Source organism: Salvelinus alpinus, chromosome 5, assembly GCF_045679555.1.
Source record: "Salvelinus alpinus chromosome 5, SLU_Salpinus.1, whole genome shotgun sequence".
Taxonomy (NCBI): domain Eukaryota; kingdom Metazoa; phylum Chordata; class Actinopteri; order Salmoniformes; family Salmonidae; genus Salvelinus; species Salvelinus alpinus.
Window position 1 is genome coordinate 40234356 of NC_092090.1, and position 21086 is coordinate 40255441.

The 21086-nt window shown below is 48.7% G+C and overlaps 1 protein-coding gene across 2 annotated transcripts in view; it reads right to left on the reverse strand.

Annotated features, from left to right (window-relative positions):
* The window catches only part of gse1b (Gse1 coiled-coil protein b), a 418460-nt gene that overhangs the window by 28073 nt on the left and 369301 nt on the right, over positions 1-21086 (reverse strand). For both annotated transcript variants that reach the window (XM_071401917.1, XM_071401916.1), the window contains exon 4: positions 12681-12889. In XM_071401917.1, the coding sequence (XP_071258018.1) occupies positions 12681-12889 (209 nt within the window). The remainder of the gene's footprint in view (positions 1-12680; positions 12890-21086) is intronic.

The following is a 21086-nucleotide window of genomic DNA, read 5'->3' on the forward strand; positions in this document are numbered from 1 at the left end:
CGGGCCCTTTTCAACAGGTGTAAACTAACAGTGAAACACTTACTTACGGGCCCTTTTCAACAGGTGTAAACTAACAGTGAAACACTTACTTACGGGCCCTTTTCAACAGGTGTAAACTAACAGTGAAACACTTACTTACGGGCCCTTTTCAACAGGTGTAAACTAACAGTGAAACACTTACTTACGGGCCCTTTTCAACAGGTGTAAACTAACAGTGAAACACTTACTTACGGGCCCTTTTCAACAGGTGTAAACTAACAGTGAAACACTTACTTACGGGCCCTTTTCAACAGGTGTAAACTAACAGTGAAACACTTACTTACGGGCCCTTTTCAACAGGTGTAAACTAACAGTGAAACACTTACTTACGGGCCCTTTTCAACAGGTGTAAACTAACAGTGAAACACTTACTTACGGGCCCTTTTCAACAGGTGTAAACTAACAGTGAAACACTTACTTACGGGCCCTTTTCAACAGGTGTAAACTAACAGTGAAACACTTACTTACGGGCCCTTTTCAACAGGTGTAAACTAACAGTGAAACACTTACTTACGGGCCCTTTTCAACAGCGCAGAGAAAAACATATAAAAAATAGAAAGATAATAACACAAGAAATAAATACACAATGAGTAACGATAACTTGGCTATATACACAGGGTATCAGTACCAAGCCGATGTGCAGGGGTACAAGGTCATTTAGGTAGATATGTACATATAGGTAGGGGTAAAGTGACTAGACAACAGGATCGATAACAAGCAGTAGCAGCAGTGTATATGATTCCTCTACATTATAGTACAATAGCTGTTATACTGTATCTAAAACAAAGAAAGAAAAAAATATATGAAATAGAATATAACATGCCCTCTGGTGGCCAAGTTACACTATTGCTATTGACTGGGTGCTCTACTCCTCAGGTTGTTTACACACACACATACACACTCACGGATGCACACACACACACACATGCACAGACTCAGTTGAGTTGCAGAGGCTAGCAGATGCATCTTGGGCCAAAGCAAATCAAAAATAAAAGAGGTTCCCGTAGCACCTGTCTACAACCTGCGTGTGTGTGTGTGTGTGTGTGTGTGTGTGTGTGTGTGTGTGTGTGTGTGTGTGTGTGTGTGTGTGTGTGTGTGTGTGTGTGTGTGTGTGTGTGTGTGTGTGTGTGTGTGTGTGTGTTGAGAGGATGGTTGACTGTGCATCCTGCGTCTTTTGTCTGAGTGTTCTCCTCTCAGTGGAGCAGAACATTCACCCCCCCCACAAACCGGGCTGCAGAGTTCACATGAGTCCACAGGAGCAGGGATAGAGCACTGACCCCCTTTGAGGCACAGACCTCTCTCTACTCCCCTCTCTCTGTTGACCTCTGTTGACCTACACACTCACACAGATCACCCCCCCCCTTTCTCGTATCTCTCTCTCTCTCTCTCTCTCTCTCTCTCTCTCTCTCTCTCTCTCTCTCTCTCTCTCTCTCTCTCTCTCTCTCTCTCTCTCTCTAGTACAACACACAGACTATTGATGAGCTGTTGGGATGACTTTACTGGCAGACAGGAGGCAGAACAGAGATGAATGGAGATTACTGTCTGACAAACACAGGCTGAGAGACAAAAGACTCACTGCATGGCGCCTGCTGCTACTGGGCTGTGTGTATGTGTGTCACTAAGGGGCCTCTCTAATGATGATGGAGGACTCTACTCTTGCTGTTTGTGTGCTGGGCTGACAGGATGACCCCCCCACCCCCACACACACCATCTTTCCCTGACCTTTAGCCCTGCTGGAGACTTCACCCCAAAAATGTGACCCTTATTTCTCAGACTCACACTGTGCAACAAAAACAATCTGATACGGATACTTTGATTCAGCCACACAGACACAGTGGAACACACACACCCAGGCTGCCCCCTCTGTGTAAGCCTGGGCCCTGTCAGCGCACTGGTGAGGGGTGGGAGACCCCGCGTATGGGAGGGTGCTCATTTACGCCTTTTTGATGGAGCCATGAATCTAAATTGGCAATTAAAAAGCAATTACAGGCAGCAGCGGGAACAGACTCCTAAAGTCATTGAAGCAAAATACCAACGTAGCACACCCTCCCCTCTCACCCTCCCCTCCCCTCTCACCCTCCCCTCTCACCCTCCCCTCTCACCCTCCCCTCCCCTCTCACCCTCCCCTCTCACCCTCCCCTCTCACCCTCCCCTCCCCTTCCCTCTCACCCTCTCCTCTCACCCTTCCCTCCCCTCTCACCCTCCCCTCCCCTCCCACCCTCCCCTCCCATCTCCCCCCCCTCTCCTCACTCTCCCCTCCCTCTCCCCTCCCTCTCCTCACTCGCTCTATCCCTCTCCCCTCCCTCTCCTCACTCTCTCGCTCTATCCCTCCCTCTTCCCCCCCTCTCCTCAATCTCTCGCTCTATCCCTCTCCCCTCCCTCTCCCCACTCACTCTCTCGCTCTATCCCTCTCCCCTCTCTGTCCTCACTCTCTCGCTCTATCCCTCTCCCCCCCCTCTCCTCACTCTCTCGCTCTATCCCTCTTCCCCCCCTCTCCTCACTCTCTCTCTCGCTCTATCCCTCTCCTCACTCTCTCGCTCTATCCCTCTCCCCTCCCTCTTCCCTCCCTCTCCTCACTCTCTCGCTCTATCCCTCTCCCCTCCCTCTTCCCCCCCTCTCCTCTCTCTCTCTCTCTCTCTCTCGCTCTATCCCACTCCCCTCCCTCTTCCCCCCCCTCTCCTCACTCTCTCGCTCTATCCCTCTCCCCCCCCTCTCCTCACTCTCTCTCTCGCTCTATCCCTCTCCCCTCTCTCTCCTCACTCTCTCGCTCTATCCCTCTCCCCTCCCTCTTCCCCCCCTCTCCTCACTCTCTCGCTCTATCCCTCTCCCCTCCCTCTTCCCGCCCTCTCCTCACACTCTCGCTCTATCCCTCTCCCCTCCCTCTTCCCCCCCTCTCCTCACTCTCTCGCTCTATCCCTCTCCCCTCCCTCTTCCCCCCTCTCCTCACTCTCTCGCTCTATCCCTCTTCCCCCCCTCTCCTCACTCTCTCGCTCTCCCCTCCCTCTTCCCCCCCTCTCCTCACTCTCTCGCTCTATCCCTCCCTCTTCCCCCCTCTCCTCACTCTCTCGCTCTATCCCTCTCCCCTCCCTCTTCCCGCCCTCTCCTCACTCTCTCGCTCTATCCCTCTCCCCTCCCTCTTCCCCCCTCTCCTCACTCTCTCGCTCTCCCCTCCCTCTTCCCCCCTCTCCTCACTCTCTCGCTCTATCCCTCCCTCTTCCCCCCCTCTCCTCACTCTCTCGCTCTATCCCTCTCCCCTCCCTCTTCCCCCCCTCTCCTCACACTCTCTCTCGCTCTATCCCTCTTCCCCCCCTCTCCTCTCTCTCTCTCGCTCTATCCCACTCCCCTCCCTCTTCCCCCCCCTCTCCTCACTCTCTCGCTCTATCCCTCTTCCCCCCCTCTCCTCACTCTCTCTCTCGCTCTATCCCTCTCCCCTCCCTCTCCTCACTCTCTCGCTCTATCCCTCTTCCCCCCCTCTCTTCACTCTCTCGCTCTATCCCTCTCCCCTCCCTCTTCCCGCCCTCTCCTCACTCTCTCGCTCTATCCCTCTCCCCTCCCTCTTCCCCCCCTCTCCTCACTCTCTCGCTCTCCCCTCCCTCTTCCCCCCTCTCCTCACTCTCTCGCTCTCCCCTCCCTCTTCCCCCCCTCTCCTCACTCTCTCGCTCTATCCCTCCCTCTTCCCCCCTCTCCTCACTCTCTCGCTCTATCCCTCCCTCTTCCCCCCCTCTCCTCACTCTCTCGCTCTATCCCTCTCCCCTCCCTCTTCCCCCCCTCTCCTCACTCTCTCGCTCTATCCCTCTCCCTCTCCCCTCCCCTCCCTCTCCTCACTCTCTCGCTCTATCCCTCTCCCCTCCCTCTTCCCGCCCTCTCCTCACTCTCTCGCTCTATCCCTCTCCCCTCCCTCTTCCCCCCCTCTCCTCACTCTCTCGCTCTATCCCTCTCCCCCCTCTCCTCACTCTCTCGCTCTATCCCTCTCCCCTCCCTCTTCCCCCCCTCTCCTCACTCTCTCGCTCTATCCCTCTTCCCCCCCTCTCCTCACTCTCTCGCTCTATCCCTCTCCCCTCCCTCTTCCCCCCCTCTCCTCACTCTCTCGCTCTATCCCTCCCTCTTCCCCCCCTCTCCTCACTCTCTCGCTCTATCCCTCTCCCCTCCCTCTTCCCCCCCTCTCCTCACTCTCTCGCTCTATCCCTCTCCCCTCCCCTCCCTCTCCTCACTCTCTCGCTCTATCCCTCTTCCCCCCCTCTCCTCACTCTCTCGCTCTATCCCTCTTCCCCCCCTCTCCTCACTCTCTCGCTCTATCCCTCTCCCCTCCCTCTCCTCACTCTCTCGCTGTATCCCTCTCCCCTCCCTCTTCCCCCCCTCTCCTCACTCTCTCGCTCTATCCCTCTTCCCCCCCTCTCCTCACTCTCTCGCTCTATCCCTCTCCCATCCCTCTCCCCTCCCTGTCCTCACTCTCTCTCTCGCTCTATCCCTCTCCCCTCCCTCTTCCCCCCCTCTCCTCACTCTCTCGCTCTATCCCTCTCCCCTCCCTCTCCTCACTCTCTCGCTCTATCCCTCTCCCCTCCCTCTCCTCACTCTCTCGCTCTATCCCTCTTCCCCCCTCTCCTCACTCTCTCGCTCTATCCCTCTCCCATCCCTCTCCCCTCCCTGTCCTCACTCTCTCGCTCTATCCCTCTCCCATCCCTCTCCCCTCCCTGTCCTCACTCTCTCGCTCTATCCCTCTCCCCTCCCTCTCCCACTCCCTGACCTCACTCTCTCGCTCTATCCCTCTCCCCTCCCTCTCCTCACTCTCTCGCTCTATCCCTCTCCCCTCCCTGTCCTCACTCTCTCGCTCTATCCCTCTCCCCTCCCTCTCCCACTCCCTCTCTTGGTCTCTTCCCTCACTCTCTCGCTCGCTCTATCCCTCTCCCCTCACTCTCCCTCTCCCTCTCGCCCTCTCTCACTCTCTCGCTCTCTTCCCTCACTCTCAATTCAATTCAATTCAAGGGGGTTTATTGTCATGGGAAACATATGTTTACATTGCCAAAGCAAGTGAAATGGATAAACAAAAGCGTAAATAAACAAATCAATAATGAACAGTAAACATTACACTCATACAAGTTCCAAAAGAAAAAAGACAATTCAAACGTCATATTATGTCTATGTACAGTGTTGTAACGATGTGCAAATAATTAAAGTACAAAAGGGAAAATAAATAAACATAAATATAGGCTGTATTTACAATGGTGTTTGTTTTTCACTGGTTGCCCTTTTCTTATGGCAACAGGTCACACATCTTGCTGCATTGATGGCACACTGTGGTATTTCACCCAGTAGATATGGGAGTTTATCAGACTTGGATTTGTTTTTTAATTCTTTGTGGGTCTGTGTAATCTGAGGGAAATATGTGTCTCTAATATTGTCATACATCTGGCAGGAGGTTAGGAAGTGCAGCTCAGTTTCCACCTCATTTTGTGTGCAGTGTGCACATAGCATGTCTTCTCTTGAGAGCCAGGTCTGACTACGGCGACCTTTCTCAATAGCAAGGCTATGCTCACTGAGTCTGTACATAGTCAAAGCTTTCCTTAATTTTGGGTCAGTCACAGTGGTGTACTCTCTGTTTAGGGCCAACTAGTATTCTAGTTTGCTCTGTTTTTTTGTTAATTCTTTCTAATGTGTCAAGTAATTATCTTTTTGTTTTCTCATGATTTGGTTGAGTCGAATTGTGTTGCTATCCTGGGGCTCTGTGGGGTCTGTTTGTGTTTCTCTCTCTCTCCCTCTCTCAATCTCTTAGCAGCTCTACCCAAACTCTGTGTGAGTGTGTCTGGTTTTCACCCTGCATGGTCTCCAGGCCCCAAGTCCCAGTAACCCTGCCTCTAACCCTGCCTCTAACCCAGGCCTCTAACCCAGGCCACTAACCCAGGCCTCTAACCCAGACCTCTAACTCATGCCTCTAACCCAGGCCACTAACCCAGGCCACTAACCCAGGCCTCTAACCCAGATATCTAACCCATACCTCTAACCCAGGCCTCTAACTCAGGCCACTAATCCAGGCCACTAACCCAGGCCTCTAACTCAGGCCTCTAACCCAGACCTCTAACTCAGGCCTCTAACCCAGGCCTCTAACCCAGACCTCTAACCCAGGCCTCTAACCCAGACCTCTAACCCAGACCTCTAACCCAGGCCTCTAACTCAGGCCTCTAACCCAGGCCTCTAACTTACACCTCTAACCCAGACCTCTAACCCAGACCTCTAACTCAGGCCTCTAACCCAGGCCCTGCTAGAGTCTGAGTGGTTCTAGCCCTGTCTCTCTCTGTGTGTCTCTAACCTCGGCCCTCATAACTGCAGACTTATGCAAGCTGGGGGCCTGAGGTCAGTTCACAGCACAGCCCGGACTAGGAACTAATTGAATAGACAGCACTAAGAGAGAATACGGGGAGAAGAGGAAGATGAGTGGGGAGAGCCGGGGCAGAGCTGTGGGTGTTAGGGATGTTCAAATCTTACTAAAATATTGGCTTGAGTGAGTCTCCCCCCCCCCCCCTCCCTCGCTGGTGATTAGGGATAAAAACAGAGCTTCCTTTGTCTGCAATACTGAGGGACGTTTTTGGAGAGAGAGAAAGTGTGAGTGAGTGAGTGAGTGAGTGAGTGAGTGAGAGAGCAAGAGTGTGTGCTTGACCCTGCCCATTGTGGGTCTGTGTGACAGCAGGATTTCATGCGTTCGCTGGAGCGGCATAGAGTAAACAGGGGAGACACTCTGATGCTAGCCCCCCTCTGTCTCACCCCTCTTACACCCGCCCACCTCTCACCCACTAGACTACCGCTCGCCCCCCTCCTTCAGCTGGGTGGCCTCGAGCTGTCAGAGGCACTGGAAACCCCCCAACACAACCTTCTCTCTCCCAGCATGACCCTGCACACACACACACACACACACACACACACACACACACACACACACACACACACACACACACACACACACACACACACACACACACACACACACACACACACACACACACACACACACACACACACACACTGACACACGTATACATACACACACACATACACTGGAACAGAGTGCATCTCAAGAGCTAGCTGGAGCCACTTCACCCAAAGATAAACAGGGTGAGTGTGACTCTGTGATGGAGATAATGTATATGAGTGTGTGTCAGTGTGTGTGACAGTGTGTGTGTCAGTGTGTGTGGGAGCAGAAGGTCTGTGCCTCTCTCTGCCTATCACTATCCCTTTCTCTCTCTCTCTGCTCACCCCTCTAAGGCAAGGAAGGTGATGACAGGGTTGTGACAGGATGACATCACTGCTCCCTCCCCTCCCACCCATAGGGGCTCTGGCTAACCCTCTGGCTAATGCGCTATGCTTGAGGTGAAGGGGGACATGGGCGGGGTGGGAGGGTGCAAGATCATAGGGCCGAGATGGCAGGGGGACAATGGGCTGGGACGCTCCCACACAGAGGGGCGAGCTGACCCCCTATCTCTGAACCCCATCACCCCTCACTCTCTCTCCTCCCCCCACTTCCTCAGTCTCCAGGGAGACATTCAACATCTGTAGAGTGTTGTGAGAGTGTTGCTGAGGAGTGTTGAGGAGTGTTGAGAAGTGTTGAGGAGTGTTGAGAAGTGTTGAGGAATGTTGAGGAGTGTTGAGGAGTGTTGAGAAGTGTTGAGGAATGTTGAGGAGTGTTGCATAGGAAGTGTTGAGGAGTGTTGCATAGGGAGTGTTTTAGGAGTGTTGAGGAGTGTTGCATAGGGAGTGTTTTAGGAGTGTTGAGGAGTGTTGCATAGGGAGTGTTTTAGGAGTGTTTTAGGGGTGTTGAGGAGTGTTGCATAGGGAGTGTTTTAGGAGTGTTGAGGAGTGTTGAGAAGTGTTGTATAGGTAGTGTTGTATAGGGAGTGTTGAGGACTGTTGAGGAGTGTCGCATAGGGAGTGTTTTAGGAGTGTCGCATAGGGAGTGTTGAGAAGTGTTGCATAGGGAGTGTTGAGGAGTGTTGAGAAGTGTTGAGGAGTGTTGCATAGGGAGTGTTTTAGGAGTGTTGCATAGGGAGTGTTGAGAAGTGTTGCATAGGGAGTGTTGAGAAGTGTTGCATAGGGAGTGTTGAGAAGTGTTGCATAGGGAGTCTTGAGGAGTGTTGAGGAGTGTTGCATAGGGAGTGTTTTAGGAGTGTTGCATAGGGAGTGTTGAGAAGTGTTGAGGAGTGTTGCATAGGGAGTGTTTTAGGAGTGTTGCATAGGGAGTCTTGAGGAGTGTTGAGGAGTGTTGAGGAGTGTTGCATAGGGAGTGTTTTAGGAGTGTTGCATAGGGAGTCTTGAGGAGTGTTGAGGAGTGCTGAGGAGTGTTGAGGAGTGTTGAGGAGTGTTGCATAGGGAGTGTTTTAGGAGTGTTGCATAGGGAGTCTTGAGGCGTTTTGAGGAGTGTTGCATAGGGAGTGTTTTAGGAGTGTTGCATAGGGAGTCTTGAGGAGTGTTGAGGAGTGTTGCATAGGGAGTGTTTAAGGAGTGTTGCATAGGGAGTGTTGAGGAGTGTTGAGGAGTGTTGAGAAGTGTTGAGAAGTGTTGCACAGGGAGTGTTGAGAAGTGTTGAGGAGTGTTGAGAAGTGTTGAGGAGTGTTGAGGAGTGTTGAGGAGTGTTGCACAGGGAGTGTTGAGAAGTGTTGAGGAGTGTTGAGAAGTGTTGAGGAGTGTTGAGGAGTGTTGAGGAGTGTTGCACAGGGAGTGTTGAGAAGTGTTGAGGGGTGTTGAGGAGTGTTGAGAAGTGTTGAGGAGTGTTGCACAGGGAGTGTCGAGAAGTGTTGAGGAGTGTTGAGAAGTGTTGAGGAATGTTGAGGAGTGTTGAGAAGTGTTGAGGAAGGTTGAGGAGTGTTGCATAGGAAGTGTTGAGGAGTGTTGCATAGGGAGTGTTTTAGGAGTGTTGAGGAGTGTTGCATAGGGAGTGTTTTAGGAGTGTTGAGGAGTGTTGCATAGGGAGTGTTTTAGGAGTGTTTTAGGGGTGTTGAGGAGTGTTGCATAGGGAGTGTTTTAGGAGTGTTGAGGAGTGTTGAGAAGTGTTGTATAGGTAGTGTTGTATAGGGAGTGTTGAGGACTGTTGAGGAGTGTCGCATAGGGAGTGTTTTAGGAGTGTCGCATAGGGAGTGTTGCATAGGGAGTGTTGAGAAGTGTTGCATAGGGAGTGTTGAGGAGTGTTGAGAAGTGTTGAGGAGTGTTGCATAGGGAGTGTTTTAGGAGTGTTGCATAGGGAGTGTTGAGAAGTGTTGCATAGGGAGTGTTGAGAAGTGTTGCATAGGGAGTGTTGAGAAGTGTTGCATAGGGAGTGTTGAGAAGTGTTGCATAGGGAGTCTTGAGGAGTGTTGAGGAGTGTTGCATAGGGAGTGTTTTAGGAGTGTTGCATAGGGAGTGTTGAGGAGTGTGTTGAGGAGTGTTGCATAGGGAGTGTTTTAGGAGTGTTGCATAGGGAGTCTTGAGGAGTGTTGAGGAGTGTTGAGGAGTGTTGCATAGGGAGTGTTTTAGGAGTGTTGCATAGGGAGTCTTGAGGAGTGTTGAGGAGTGTTGAGGAGTGTTGAGGAGTGTTGAGGAGTGTTGCATAGGGAGTGTTTTAGGAGTGTTGCATAGGGAGTCTTGAGGAGTGTTGAGGAGTGTTGAGGAGTGTTGCATAGGGAGTGTTTTAGGAGTGTTGCATAGGGAGTCTTGAGGAGTCTTGAGGAGTGTTGAGGAGTGTTGCATAGGGAGTGTTTAAGGAGTGTTGCATAGGGAGTGTTGAGGAGTGTTGAGGAGTGTTGCATAGGGAGTGTTGAGGAGTGTTGAGAAGTGTTGCACAGGGAGTGTTGAGGAGTGTTGAGGAGTGTTGAGAAGTGTTGAGGAGTGTTGAGGAGTGTTGAGGAGTGTTGCACAGGGAGTGTTGAGAAGTGTTGAGGAGTGTTGAGAAGTGTTGAGGAGTGTTGAGGAGTGTTGCACAGGGAGTGTTGAGAAGTGTTGAGGGGTGTTGAGGAGTGTTGAGAAGTGTTGAGGCGTGTTGCACAGGGAGTGTCGAGAAGTGTTGAGGAGTGTTGAGAAGTGTTGAGGAGTGTTGAGGAGTGTTGCACAGGGAGTGTTGAGGAGTGTTGAGGAGTGTTGAGAAGTGTTGAGGAGTGTTGAGAAGTGTTGAGGAGTGTTGAGGAGTGTTGCACAGGGAGTGTTGAGGAGTTCCATGCTGCTCCTCTGCCCTCCACCATTAGCCCCAGAGCTGCGGTAAGAGGGTTTAGAGGGAAGCCATAATCCATAATCCACTCCTTATCAAAGCTAGCAGCTACACACACACACACCCACACACACACTGGGTCAGTCAGCACGAGGGGAAGGGGGGGCAGATGGGCAGGGGACACACTTGACTGCTGAGGCCCAGAGGGGTTGGAGGGGTGGGAACAAGGCTTGGACTGGGACTGGGGTTTAGAACAAGGCTTGGACTGGGCTAGTACCGGGGGTTAGAACAAGGCTTGGACTGGGCTGGGACTGGAGGTTAGAACAAGGCTTGGACTGGGGGTTAGAACAAGGCTTAAACTGGGCTGGGACTGGGGGTTAGAACAAGGCTTGGCCTGGGCTGGGACTGGGGGTTAGAACACGGCTTAAACTGGGCTGGGACTGAGGGTTATCACAAGGCTTGGACTGGGCTGGGACTGGGGCTAGAACAAGGCTTGCACTGGGCTGGGACTGGGGGGTTAGAACAAGGCTTGGACTGGGGGGTATAACAAGGCTTGGACTGGGCTGGGACTGGGGGTTAGAACAAGGCTTGGACTGGCCTGGGACTGGGGGTTAAAACAAGGCTTAAACTGGGCTGGGGTTAGAACAAGGCTTGGGCTGGGACTGGGGGTTAGAACAAGGCTTGGACTGGGCTGGGACTGGGGGTTAGAACAAGGCTTAAACTGGGCTAGGACTGAGGGTTAGAACAAGGCTTTGACAGGGCTGGGACTGGGGGTTAGAACAAGGCTTGGACTGGGCTGGGACTGGAGGTTAGAACAAGGCTTGGACTGGGGGTTAGAACAAGGCTTGGACTGGGCTGGGACTGAGGGTTAGAACAAGGCTTGGACTGGGCTGGGATTGGGGGTTAGAACAAGGCTTGGACTGGAACTGGGGGTTAGAACAAGGCTTGGACTGGGCTGGGACTGGGGGTTAGAACAAGGCTTAAACTGGGCTGGGCCTGAGGGTTAGAACAAGGCTTTGACTGGGCTGGGACTGGGGGTTAGAACAAGGCTTGGACTGGGCTGGGACTGGAGGTTAGAACAAGGCTTGGACTGGGGGTTAGAACAAGGCTTGTACTGGGCTGGGACTGGGGGTTAGAACAAGGCTTGGACTGGGCTGGGATTGGGGGTTAGAACAAGGCTTGGACTGGGACTGGGGGTTAGAACAAGGCTTGGACTGGGCTGGGACTGGGGGTTAGAACAAGGCTTGGGCTGGGCTGGGACTGCGGGTTAGAACAAGGCTTGTACTGGGGGGTAGAACAAGGCTTGTACTGGGCTGGGACTGGGGGTTAGAACAAGGCTTGGATTGGGCTGGGACTGGGGGTTAGAACAAGGCTTGGGCTGGGCTGGGACTGGGGGTTAGAATAAGGCTTGGACTGGGCTGGGGGTTAGAACGAGGCTTGGACTGGGCTGGGACTGGAACAAGGCTTGGACTGGGCTGGGACTGGGGGTTAGAATGAGGCTTGGACTGGGCTGGGACTGGAACAAGGCTTGGACTGGGCTGGGACTGGGGGTTAGAATGAGGCTTGGACTGGGCTGGGACTGGAACAAGGCTTGGACTGGGCTGGGACTGGGGGTTAGAATGAGGCTTGGACTGGGCTGGGACTGGAACAAGGCTTGGACTGGGCTGGGACTGGAACAAGGCTTGGACTGGGCTGGGACTGGAACAAGGCTTGGACTGGGCTGGGACTGGGGGTTAGAATGAGGCTGGAGCTGTGGTTATAAAGCTAGGGCTGAGGATAGGTCTGGGGTCGGAGGTATAAAATAGGACTGGCGTTGGGGGGGCTCGAGGGGGCACAGATGTTGGCTGCCGTTAAGACTGTCACCTCGGTGGCCTGGTGGCAGCTGGCATTGTTTAACACACAGAGAGAGGAGGGTGAGAAGAGGGGGGAGGAGGGTGAGGAGAGGCGGGTGAGAGGAGGGGGGAGGAGGCATTCGCAGAGCCGCCAGCTATGTCACATGTACATATGTCACGTACATTTTGCCACGCCATGGGTTACAGGCCAGCCTAGAAATCCTCTAATCCCTTGAGATCTTGTGTGTGTGTGTGTGTGTGTGTGTGTGTGTGTGTGTGTGTGTGTGTGTGTGTGTGTGTGTGTGTGTGTGTGTGTGTGTGTGTGTGTGTGTGTGTGTGTGTGTGTGTAGGCAGCCTCTTGTACTAGATCTCTCTCCAGGGACAGAGGTTGAAACATTGCTTTGACTGGGCTGAAAGATGGATGAAAATATAGAGTGGTTGAAAACACAAAAGACGCAACAGGCAACAAGATGTGAAAAGAGAAAGATGACAGAGAGAGGAGGGGAGACAGCCAGAGCAAGTGTCTGTCTCTGTGTGTGTTTGTCTGTCTCTGTGTGTGTTGTCTGTCTCTGTGCGTGTTGTCTGTCTCTGTGCGTGTTTGTCTGTCTCTGTGTGTGTTGTCTGTCTCTGTGTGTGTTTAGTCTCACCTGGCGTGCCTCGCTTCTCCAGAGGCCGTTGCTGGTCTTGGTGGGGGCGATGGTGACGACGGGCGGGGTGCTTGGCACACTGTGGCCCCCAGGTGGCACCAGGACAGGCCCTGGGCCCAGGGGGCCTCTCTTGGGTGTGCTCACCGGAGAACTGTGGTTGGTGGCTGGGGACGAGACCGGAGACGACTCACTACTGATGGACGAGCCAGCTATGGAGAGAGAAGAGAGGACATGACATTTTCACAGTAGCATTATTACTATACAGCCTTGTTACTTGACATGTTACTAGACAGAGCTGAACCACACAGTAGCATTATTACTATACAGCCTTGTTACATGACATGTTACTAGACAGAGCTGAACCACACAGTAGCATTATTACTATACAGCCTTGTTACATGACATGTTACTAGACAGAGCTGAACCACACAGTAGCATTATTACTATACAGCCTTGTTACATGACATGTTACTAGACAGAGCTGAACCACACAGTAGCATTATTACTATACAGCCTTGTTACTTGACATGTTACTAGACAGAGCTGAACCACACAGTAGCATTATTACTATACAGCCTTGTTACATGACATGTTACTAGACAGAGCTGAACCACACAGTAGCATTATTACTATACAGCCTTGTTACATGACATGTTACTAGACAGAGCTGAACCACACAGTAGCATTATTACTATACAGCCTTGTTACATGACATGTTACTAGACAGAGCTGAACCACACAGTAGCATTATTACTATACAGCCTTGTTACATGACATGTTACTAGACAGAGCTGAACCACACAGTAGCATTATTACTATACAGCCTTGTTACATGACATGTTACTAGACAGAGCTGAACCACACAGTAGCATTATTACTATACAGCCTTGTTACATGACATGTTACTAGACAGAGTTGAACCACACAGTAGCATTATTACTATACAGCCTTGTTACTTGACATGTTACTAGACAGAGTTGAACCACACAGTAGCATTATTACTATACAGCCTTGTTACTTGACATGTCACTAGACAGAGTTGAACCACACAGTAGCATTATTACTATACAGCCTTGTTACTTGACATGTTACTAGACAGAGCTGAACCACACAGTAGCATTATTACTATACAGCCTTGTTACTTGACATGTCACTAGACAGAGCTGAACCACACAGTAGCATTATTACTATACAGCCTTGTTACATGACATGTTACTAGACAGAGCTGAACCACACAGTAGCATTATTACTATACAGCCTTGTTACTTGACATGTTACTAGACAGAGCTGAACCACACAGTAGCATTATTACTATACAGCCTTGTTACATGACATGTTACTAGACAGAGCTGAACCACACAGTAGCATTATTACTATACAGCCTTGTTACTTGACATGTTACTAGACAGAGTTGAACCACACAGTAGCATTATTACTATACAGCCTTGTTACTTGACATGTTACTAGACAGAGCTGAACCACACAGTAGCATTATTACTATACAGCCTTGTTACTTGACATGTCACTAGACAGAGCTGAACCACACAGTAGCATTATTACTATACAGCCTTGTTACATGACATGTTACTAGACAGAGCTGAACCACACAGTAGCATTATTACTATACAGCCTTGTTACTTGACATGTTACTAGACAGAGCTGAACCACACAGTAGCATTATTACTATACAGCCTTGTTACTTGACATGTCACTAGACAGAGCTGAACCACACAGTAGCATTATTACTATACAGCCTTGTTACTTGACATGTTACTAGACAGAGCTGAACCACACAGTAGCATTATTACTATACAGCCTTGTTACATGAAATGTTACTAGACAGAGCTGAACCACACAGTAGCATTATTACTATACAGCCTTGTTACTTGACATGTTACTAGACAGAGCTGAACCACACAGTAGCATTATTACTATACAGCCTTGTTACTTGACATGTTACTAGACAGAGCTGAACCACACAGTAGCATTATTACTATACAGCCTTGTTACATGACATGTTACTAGACAGAGCTGAACCACACAGTAGCATTATTACTATACAGCCTTGTTACTTGACATGTTACTAGACAGAGCTGAACCACACAGTAGCATTATTACTATACAGCCTTGTTACATGACATGTTACTAGACAGAGCTGAACCACACAGTAGCATTATTACTATACAGCCTTGTTACATGACATGTTACTAGACAGAGCTGAACCACACAGTAGCATTATTACTATACAGCCTTGTTACATGACATGTTACTAGACAGAGCTGAACCACACAGTAGCATTATTACTATACAGCCTTGTTACTTGACATGTCACTAGACAGAGCTGAACCACACAGTTGCATTATTACTATACAGCCTTGTTACTTGACATGTCACTAGACAGAGCTGAACCACACAGTTGCTGTTCCCAGCTAGCGAATCTACTGAAAAGTTGTGTAGTCTCTGAGCTAGAGGTCTTCACGGATCCACCTGTACCCGAATAACCGATACCCGATCCGGAACCCGAGTGGGTCCGAATCCAGAATTCTAAATAATGTCACAGGTCTGGGTAGGATCTCTTTCCCCCTCCATACCGCAAACTGACATTTATTCAGTTTGCGGGGTGCTGACCTGTTGCACCCTCTACAACCACTGTGATTATTAATTGACCCTGCTTGTCATCTATGAACATTTGAACATCTTGAAGAATGATCTGGCCTTAACTTCTTATGGCTGAAGGGGCAGTATTGAGTAGCTTGGATGAAAGGTGCCCATTGTAAACGGCCAGCTCCTCAGTCTCAGTTGCTAATATATGCATATTATTATTAGTATTGGATAGAAAACACTCTAAAGTTTCTAAAACTGTTTGAATTAAGTCTGTGAGATTAACAGAACTGGATTTTTTCTGGGGGTGCCATATTTTCAACCAAGCTCTTATTCAAAATACAGAGAGATATGGATGGGTTTTCACTTCCTACGGCTTCCACTAGATGTCAACAGTCAAAGGAACTAAGTCTGATGACTCTAATGTGAAGGGGGGTCGAAGGAGACAGCATTTAGTATGAGGTGCCATGAGGTGACCATGCATTCAACACGCGTGTTCACGTGAGAGGCAGCTCCGTTCCATCTCTCAATGGAAGTCGATTTAATTCTCCGGTTGGAACGTTATTCAAGATGTATGTTAACAACATTCTAAAGATTGATTCAGTACATCGTTTGCCATGTTTCTACTGACTGTAACGGAACGTTTGGACATTTCGTCACGTTATAGTGGTCGCGCTTTGAGACTTTGGTTAGGGTATTTGGTAAACAATTCGAAAGTAGCTAATTTGACATAAATAACGGACATGAATGAACAAATCAAGCATTTATTGTGGACCTGGGATTCCTAGGACTGCATTCTGATGAATTCATCAAAGGTAAGGAAACATTTATCATGTATTTTCTGGTTTCTGTTGAGTCCAACATGGTGGCTAATTTGGCTAATCATCTGAGCTCCGTCTCAGATTATTGCATGGTTTATATTTCCGTAAAGTTCTTTTGAAATCTGACACAGCGGTTGCATTAAGGAGAGGTATATCTATAATTCTATGTGTATTACTTGTATTATCATTTATATTTATGTTGAGTATTTCTGTTGAAACGATGTGGCTATGCAAAGTCACTTGATGTTTTTGCAACTAGTGAATCTAATGCCTCAATGTAAACTCAGATTTTTTTATATAAATATGAACTTAATCAAACAAAACATGCATGTATTGTGTAACATGAAGTCCTATGAGTGTCATCTGATGAAAATAATCGAAGGTTAGTGATTAATTTTATCTCTATTCTGGTTTTTGTGAAAGCTATCTTTAGCTGGAAAAAATGGCTGTGGTTATTGTGGTTTTGTGGTGACCTAACATAATCGTTTGTAGTGCTTTCGCTGAAAAGCCTATTTGAAATCGGACACTTTGGTGGGATTAACAACAAGATTTCCTTTAAAATGATATAAGACACATGAATGTCTGAGGAATTTTAATTATGAGATTTCTGTTTTTTGAATTTGGCGCCCTGCACTTCGACTGGCTGTTGTCATATCGATCCCGTTAACGGGACTGCAGCCACTGTGCTGTGCTCTTGTAATCACCCCCCGCCACAGCCAGAGGAGGAATGGCCACCCCTGGTTCCTCTCCAGGTTTCTTCCTAGATTCCTGCCTTTCTAGGGAGTTTTCCCTAGCCACTGTGCTTCTACACCTGCATTGCTTGCTCTTTGGGGTTTTAGAATGGGTTCTGTATAAGCACTTTGTGACATCTGCTCATGTAAAAAGGGCTTTATAAATACATTTGATTTCATTTGAACTAAAACGATTGTAACAGGTCTCGGTTATATGTCATTTATGCTGCTCTTGCTTTTCACGAGAGGGGAGTGTGGCGCATGTAGCTTGTTGTTGGCCAATCATAAGTCATCAAAGCGGCAATAGGCTACAGCCATAGAGCCTCAGTGTGTGTAAAGGTTAGGGAATATCTAATCAATGGAAGATGGAATTAAAATGACGGAATTAAAAGTTAAAGGAGAAGGATAGGCTACAACGACCAACAGGTAGGCTGTTACTTAATTTTCTGAATGGAGTTGTAACTGTGGGATGAGGAAGGTCATGCACTGCAGCTTCAATTAGCCTAGCTAGCTAACATTAGCTAGCTTAACTAGCCTCTCCTGGTTTGATGCAGTCAAGACAGGTACTACGTAATCATATTTGATGATAAACAACCTAGCTATAGCAGCTCATAGTCTACTATAGCGTGAGTCAGCTTGATTGGTTGCTGTCTCTCGTCTCTCCCTCCCTGCTCACTCGCTTACGGTACAGCCCCCTCCCCCACCTGCTAGAGCGGTACCTCGACCTCTATCCCTCACCTCGCTCTTTATCAGCTCCGGTAAATAAAGTAGCTTAAAAAATGGATCTGACCAGCTCTATACGGAACGGGTCTAGTAGTCTTTGGGTCTGTTCGGAATGGGTCTGTATTTAAAACATTTATTTAAGCATATTGGATCCGGGTGGGAAAACCCTAGGTCCATATCGGAACGGGTCAAACCTTTTCTCAGACCTCTACTCTGAGCTAACGTAGCATACCTGCAATGCAAGGCTAAAATAACACAGTAGCAGCTATATAGCATGTATTGCAAGAGAGGCTAATAGTGGGCTCTGACACACAATTCTGGGTTAGCGTATACTAGCCTAGCATATCCAAACGTAGCATAGTAGAGAGGAGACAGTGGGCTCTGACACACAATTCTGGGTTAGCGTATAGTGGCCTAGCATATCCAAGCATAGCGTGGTAGAGGGAAGGCAGTGGGCTCTGACACACAGTTCTGGGTTAGCGTATCCTAGCCTAGCATTTCAAAGCGTAGCGCAGTAAAGGGGCAGCAGTGACCTCAGACACACCGTTCTGGGTTAGCATATCCTAGCCTAGCGTACACACAGGCCCAGATGGAGGGCCCCAGGCGGCCATTAGATAGTGACAGTGATCAGGACGAGCAACCCTGTGAGAGTCACACGGCCCTGACACACCGCTAGAACAGACATACACACACACGCACAGCAGGGAGTAAGAGCTGGCCCAACGAGCTGTGGCACATTTGCAGCCCCTCCGGGGAAACCCTGCAGAGTGAGGTCATGGCCTGGTCACATGTGTCTCTCTCTGCAGCTCTCGTCTCATATGATCACATTCCAACTATTACACACTCCTCTTTTTCTCTTCCTTCCTTCTCTCTCGCTCTTTCTCTCTCTTCCACTCAACCTCTCTCACTTTATGTTTCTCTGTCTCTCTCTCTGGTAACTTGAGGGCTCCTCCTCCTCTGTATGCCCTCTCTCCTCCTCACAGCTTGACTGAAGCATCTGCCCAGCAGTACAATGACACACACAGAGACACAGAGACAGAGAGACAGAGAGACAGAGAGACAGAGAGAGAGAGAGAGAGAGAGAGAGAGAGAGAGAGAGAGAGAGAGAGAGAGAGAGAGAGAGAGAGAGAGGGACGGATAGACAGACAGACAGACAGACAGACAGACAGACAGACAGACAGACAGACAGACAGACAGACAGACAGACAGACAGACAGACAGACAGACAGACAGAGGAGGGTTCTGCACAAATTCTGTCAGACCTGGGCCCGGACAGTAAATCTCAGTAAGACCAAAATAATGGTGTTGCAAAAAAGGTTCAGTTCCCAGGACCTCGAATACAAATTCCATCTAGACACCGTTGCCCTAGAGCACACAAAAAACTATACATACCTCGACCTAAACATCAGCTCCACAGGTAACTTCCACAAAGCTGTGAACAATCTGAGAGACAAGGCAAAAAGGGCCTTCAAAAGGAACATTAAATTTGACATACCAACTAGGATCTGGCTAATAATACTTGAATCAGTTATAGAAGCCATTGCCCTTTATGGTTGTGAGGACTGGGGTCCACTCACCAACCAAGAATTCACAAAATGTGACAAACACCAAATCGAGACTCTTCGTACAACGTAAAACACCAAATAATGCATGCAGAGCAGAATTAGGCAGAAACACGCTAATTATCAAAAATCCATAAAAGAGCCCTTAAATTCTACAACCACCTAAAAGGAAGCGATTCCCAAACCTTCCATAACAAAGCCATCACCTACAGAGAGATGAACCTGGAGAAGAGTCCCCTAAGCATGCTGGTCCTGGGACTCTGTTCACAAACACAAACAGACCCCATAGTGCCCCAGGACAGCAACACAATTAGACTCAACCAAATCATGAGAAAACAAAAATATAATTACTTGACACATTGGAAAGAATTAACAAAAAAACTGAGCAAACAAGAATGCTATTTGGCCCTAAACAGAGACTACACAGTGGCAGAATACCTGACTACTGTGACTGACCTAAAATTAAGGAATGCTTTGACTATGTACAGACTCAGTGAGCATAGCTTTGCTATTGAGAAAGCTCAAGAGAAGACAGGCTATGTGAACACTGCCAACAAAATGAGGTGGAAACTGAGCTGCACTTCCTAACTTCCTGCCAAATGTATGACAATATTAGAGACACATATTTCCCTCAGACTACACAGCGTCACAAAGAATTAGAAAACAAACCCAATTTTGATAAACTCCCATGTCTACTGGGTGAAATACCAGTGTGTCATCACAGCAGCAAAATGTGTGACCTGTTGCCACAAGAAAAGGGCAACCAGTGAAGAACAAAAACTATTGTAAATACAGCCTATATTTATGTTTATTTATTTTCCCTTTTGTACTTTAACTATTTGCACATCGTTACAACACTGTACATAGACATAATATGACATTTGAAATGTCTTGTGTGTGGCGTATGTAGTAGTGTGTGTGGTGTATGTAGTAGTGTGTGTGGTGTATGTAGTAGTGTGTGTGGTGTATGTAGTAGTGTGTGTGGTGTATGTAGTAGTGTGTGTGGTGTATGTAGTAGTGTGTGTGGTGTATGTAGTAGTGTGTGTGGTGTATGTAGTAGTGTGTGTGGTGTATGTAGTAGTGTGTGTGGTGTATGTAGTAGTGTGTGTGGTGTATGTAGTAGTGTGTCTGGCGAATGTAGTTGTGTGTGGCGTGTGTGGCGTATGTAGTAGTATGTGTGACGTATGTAGTAGTGTGTCTGGCGTATGTAGTAGTGCGTGTGACGTATGTAGTAGTGTGTGTGGTGTATGTCGTAGTGTGTGTGGTGTATGTAGTAGTGTGTGTGGTGTATGTAGTAGTGTGTCTGGCGAATGTAGTTGTGTGTGGCGTGTGTGGCGTATGTAGTAGTGTGTGTGACGTATGTAGTAGTGTGTGTGGCGTATGTAGTAGTGTGTGTGGCGTATGTAGTTGTGTGTGTGGCGTGTGTAGTAGTGTGTGTGGCGTATGTAGTAGTGTGTGTGGTGTATGTAGTAGTGTGTGTGGTGTATGTAGTAGTGTGTGTGGCGTATGTAGTAGTGTGTGTGGCGTATGTAGTAGTGTGTGTGGTGTATGTAGTAGTGTGTGTGGTGTATGTAGTAGTGTGTGTGGCGTATGTAGTAGTGTGTGTGGCGTATGTAGTAGTGTGTGTGGTGTATGTAGTAGTGTGTGTGTGGTGTATGCAGTAGTGTGTGTGGTGTATGTAGTAGTGTGTGTGGTGTATGTAATAGTGTGTGTGGTGTATGTAGTAGTGTGTGTGGTGTATGTAGTTGTGTGTGTGGTGTATGTAGTAGTGTGTGTGGTGTATGTAATAGTGTGTGGTATATGTAGTAGTGTGTGTGGTGTATGTAATAGTGTGTGTAGTGTATGTAGTAGTGTGTGTGGTGTATGTAGTAGTGTGTGTGGCGTATGTAGTAGTGTGTGTGGTGTATGTAGTAGTGTGTGTGGTGTATGTAGTAGTGTGTGTGGTGTATGTAGTAGTGTGTGTGGTGT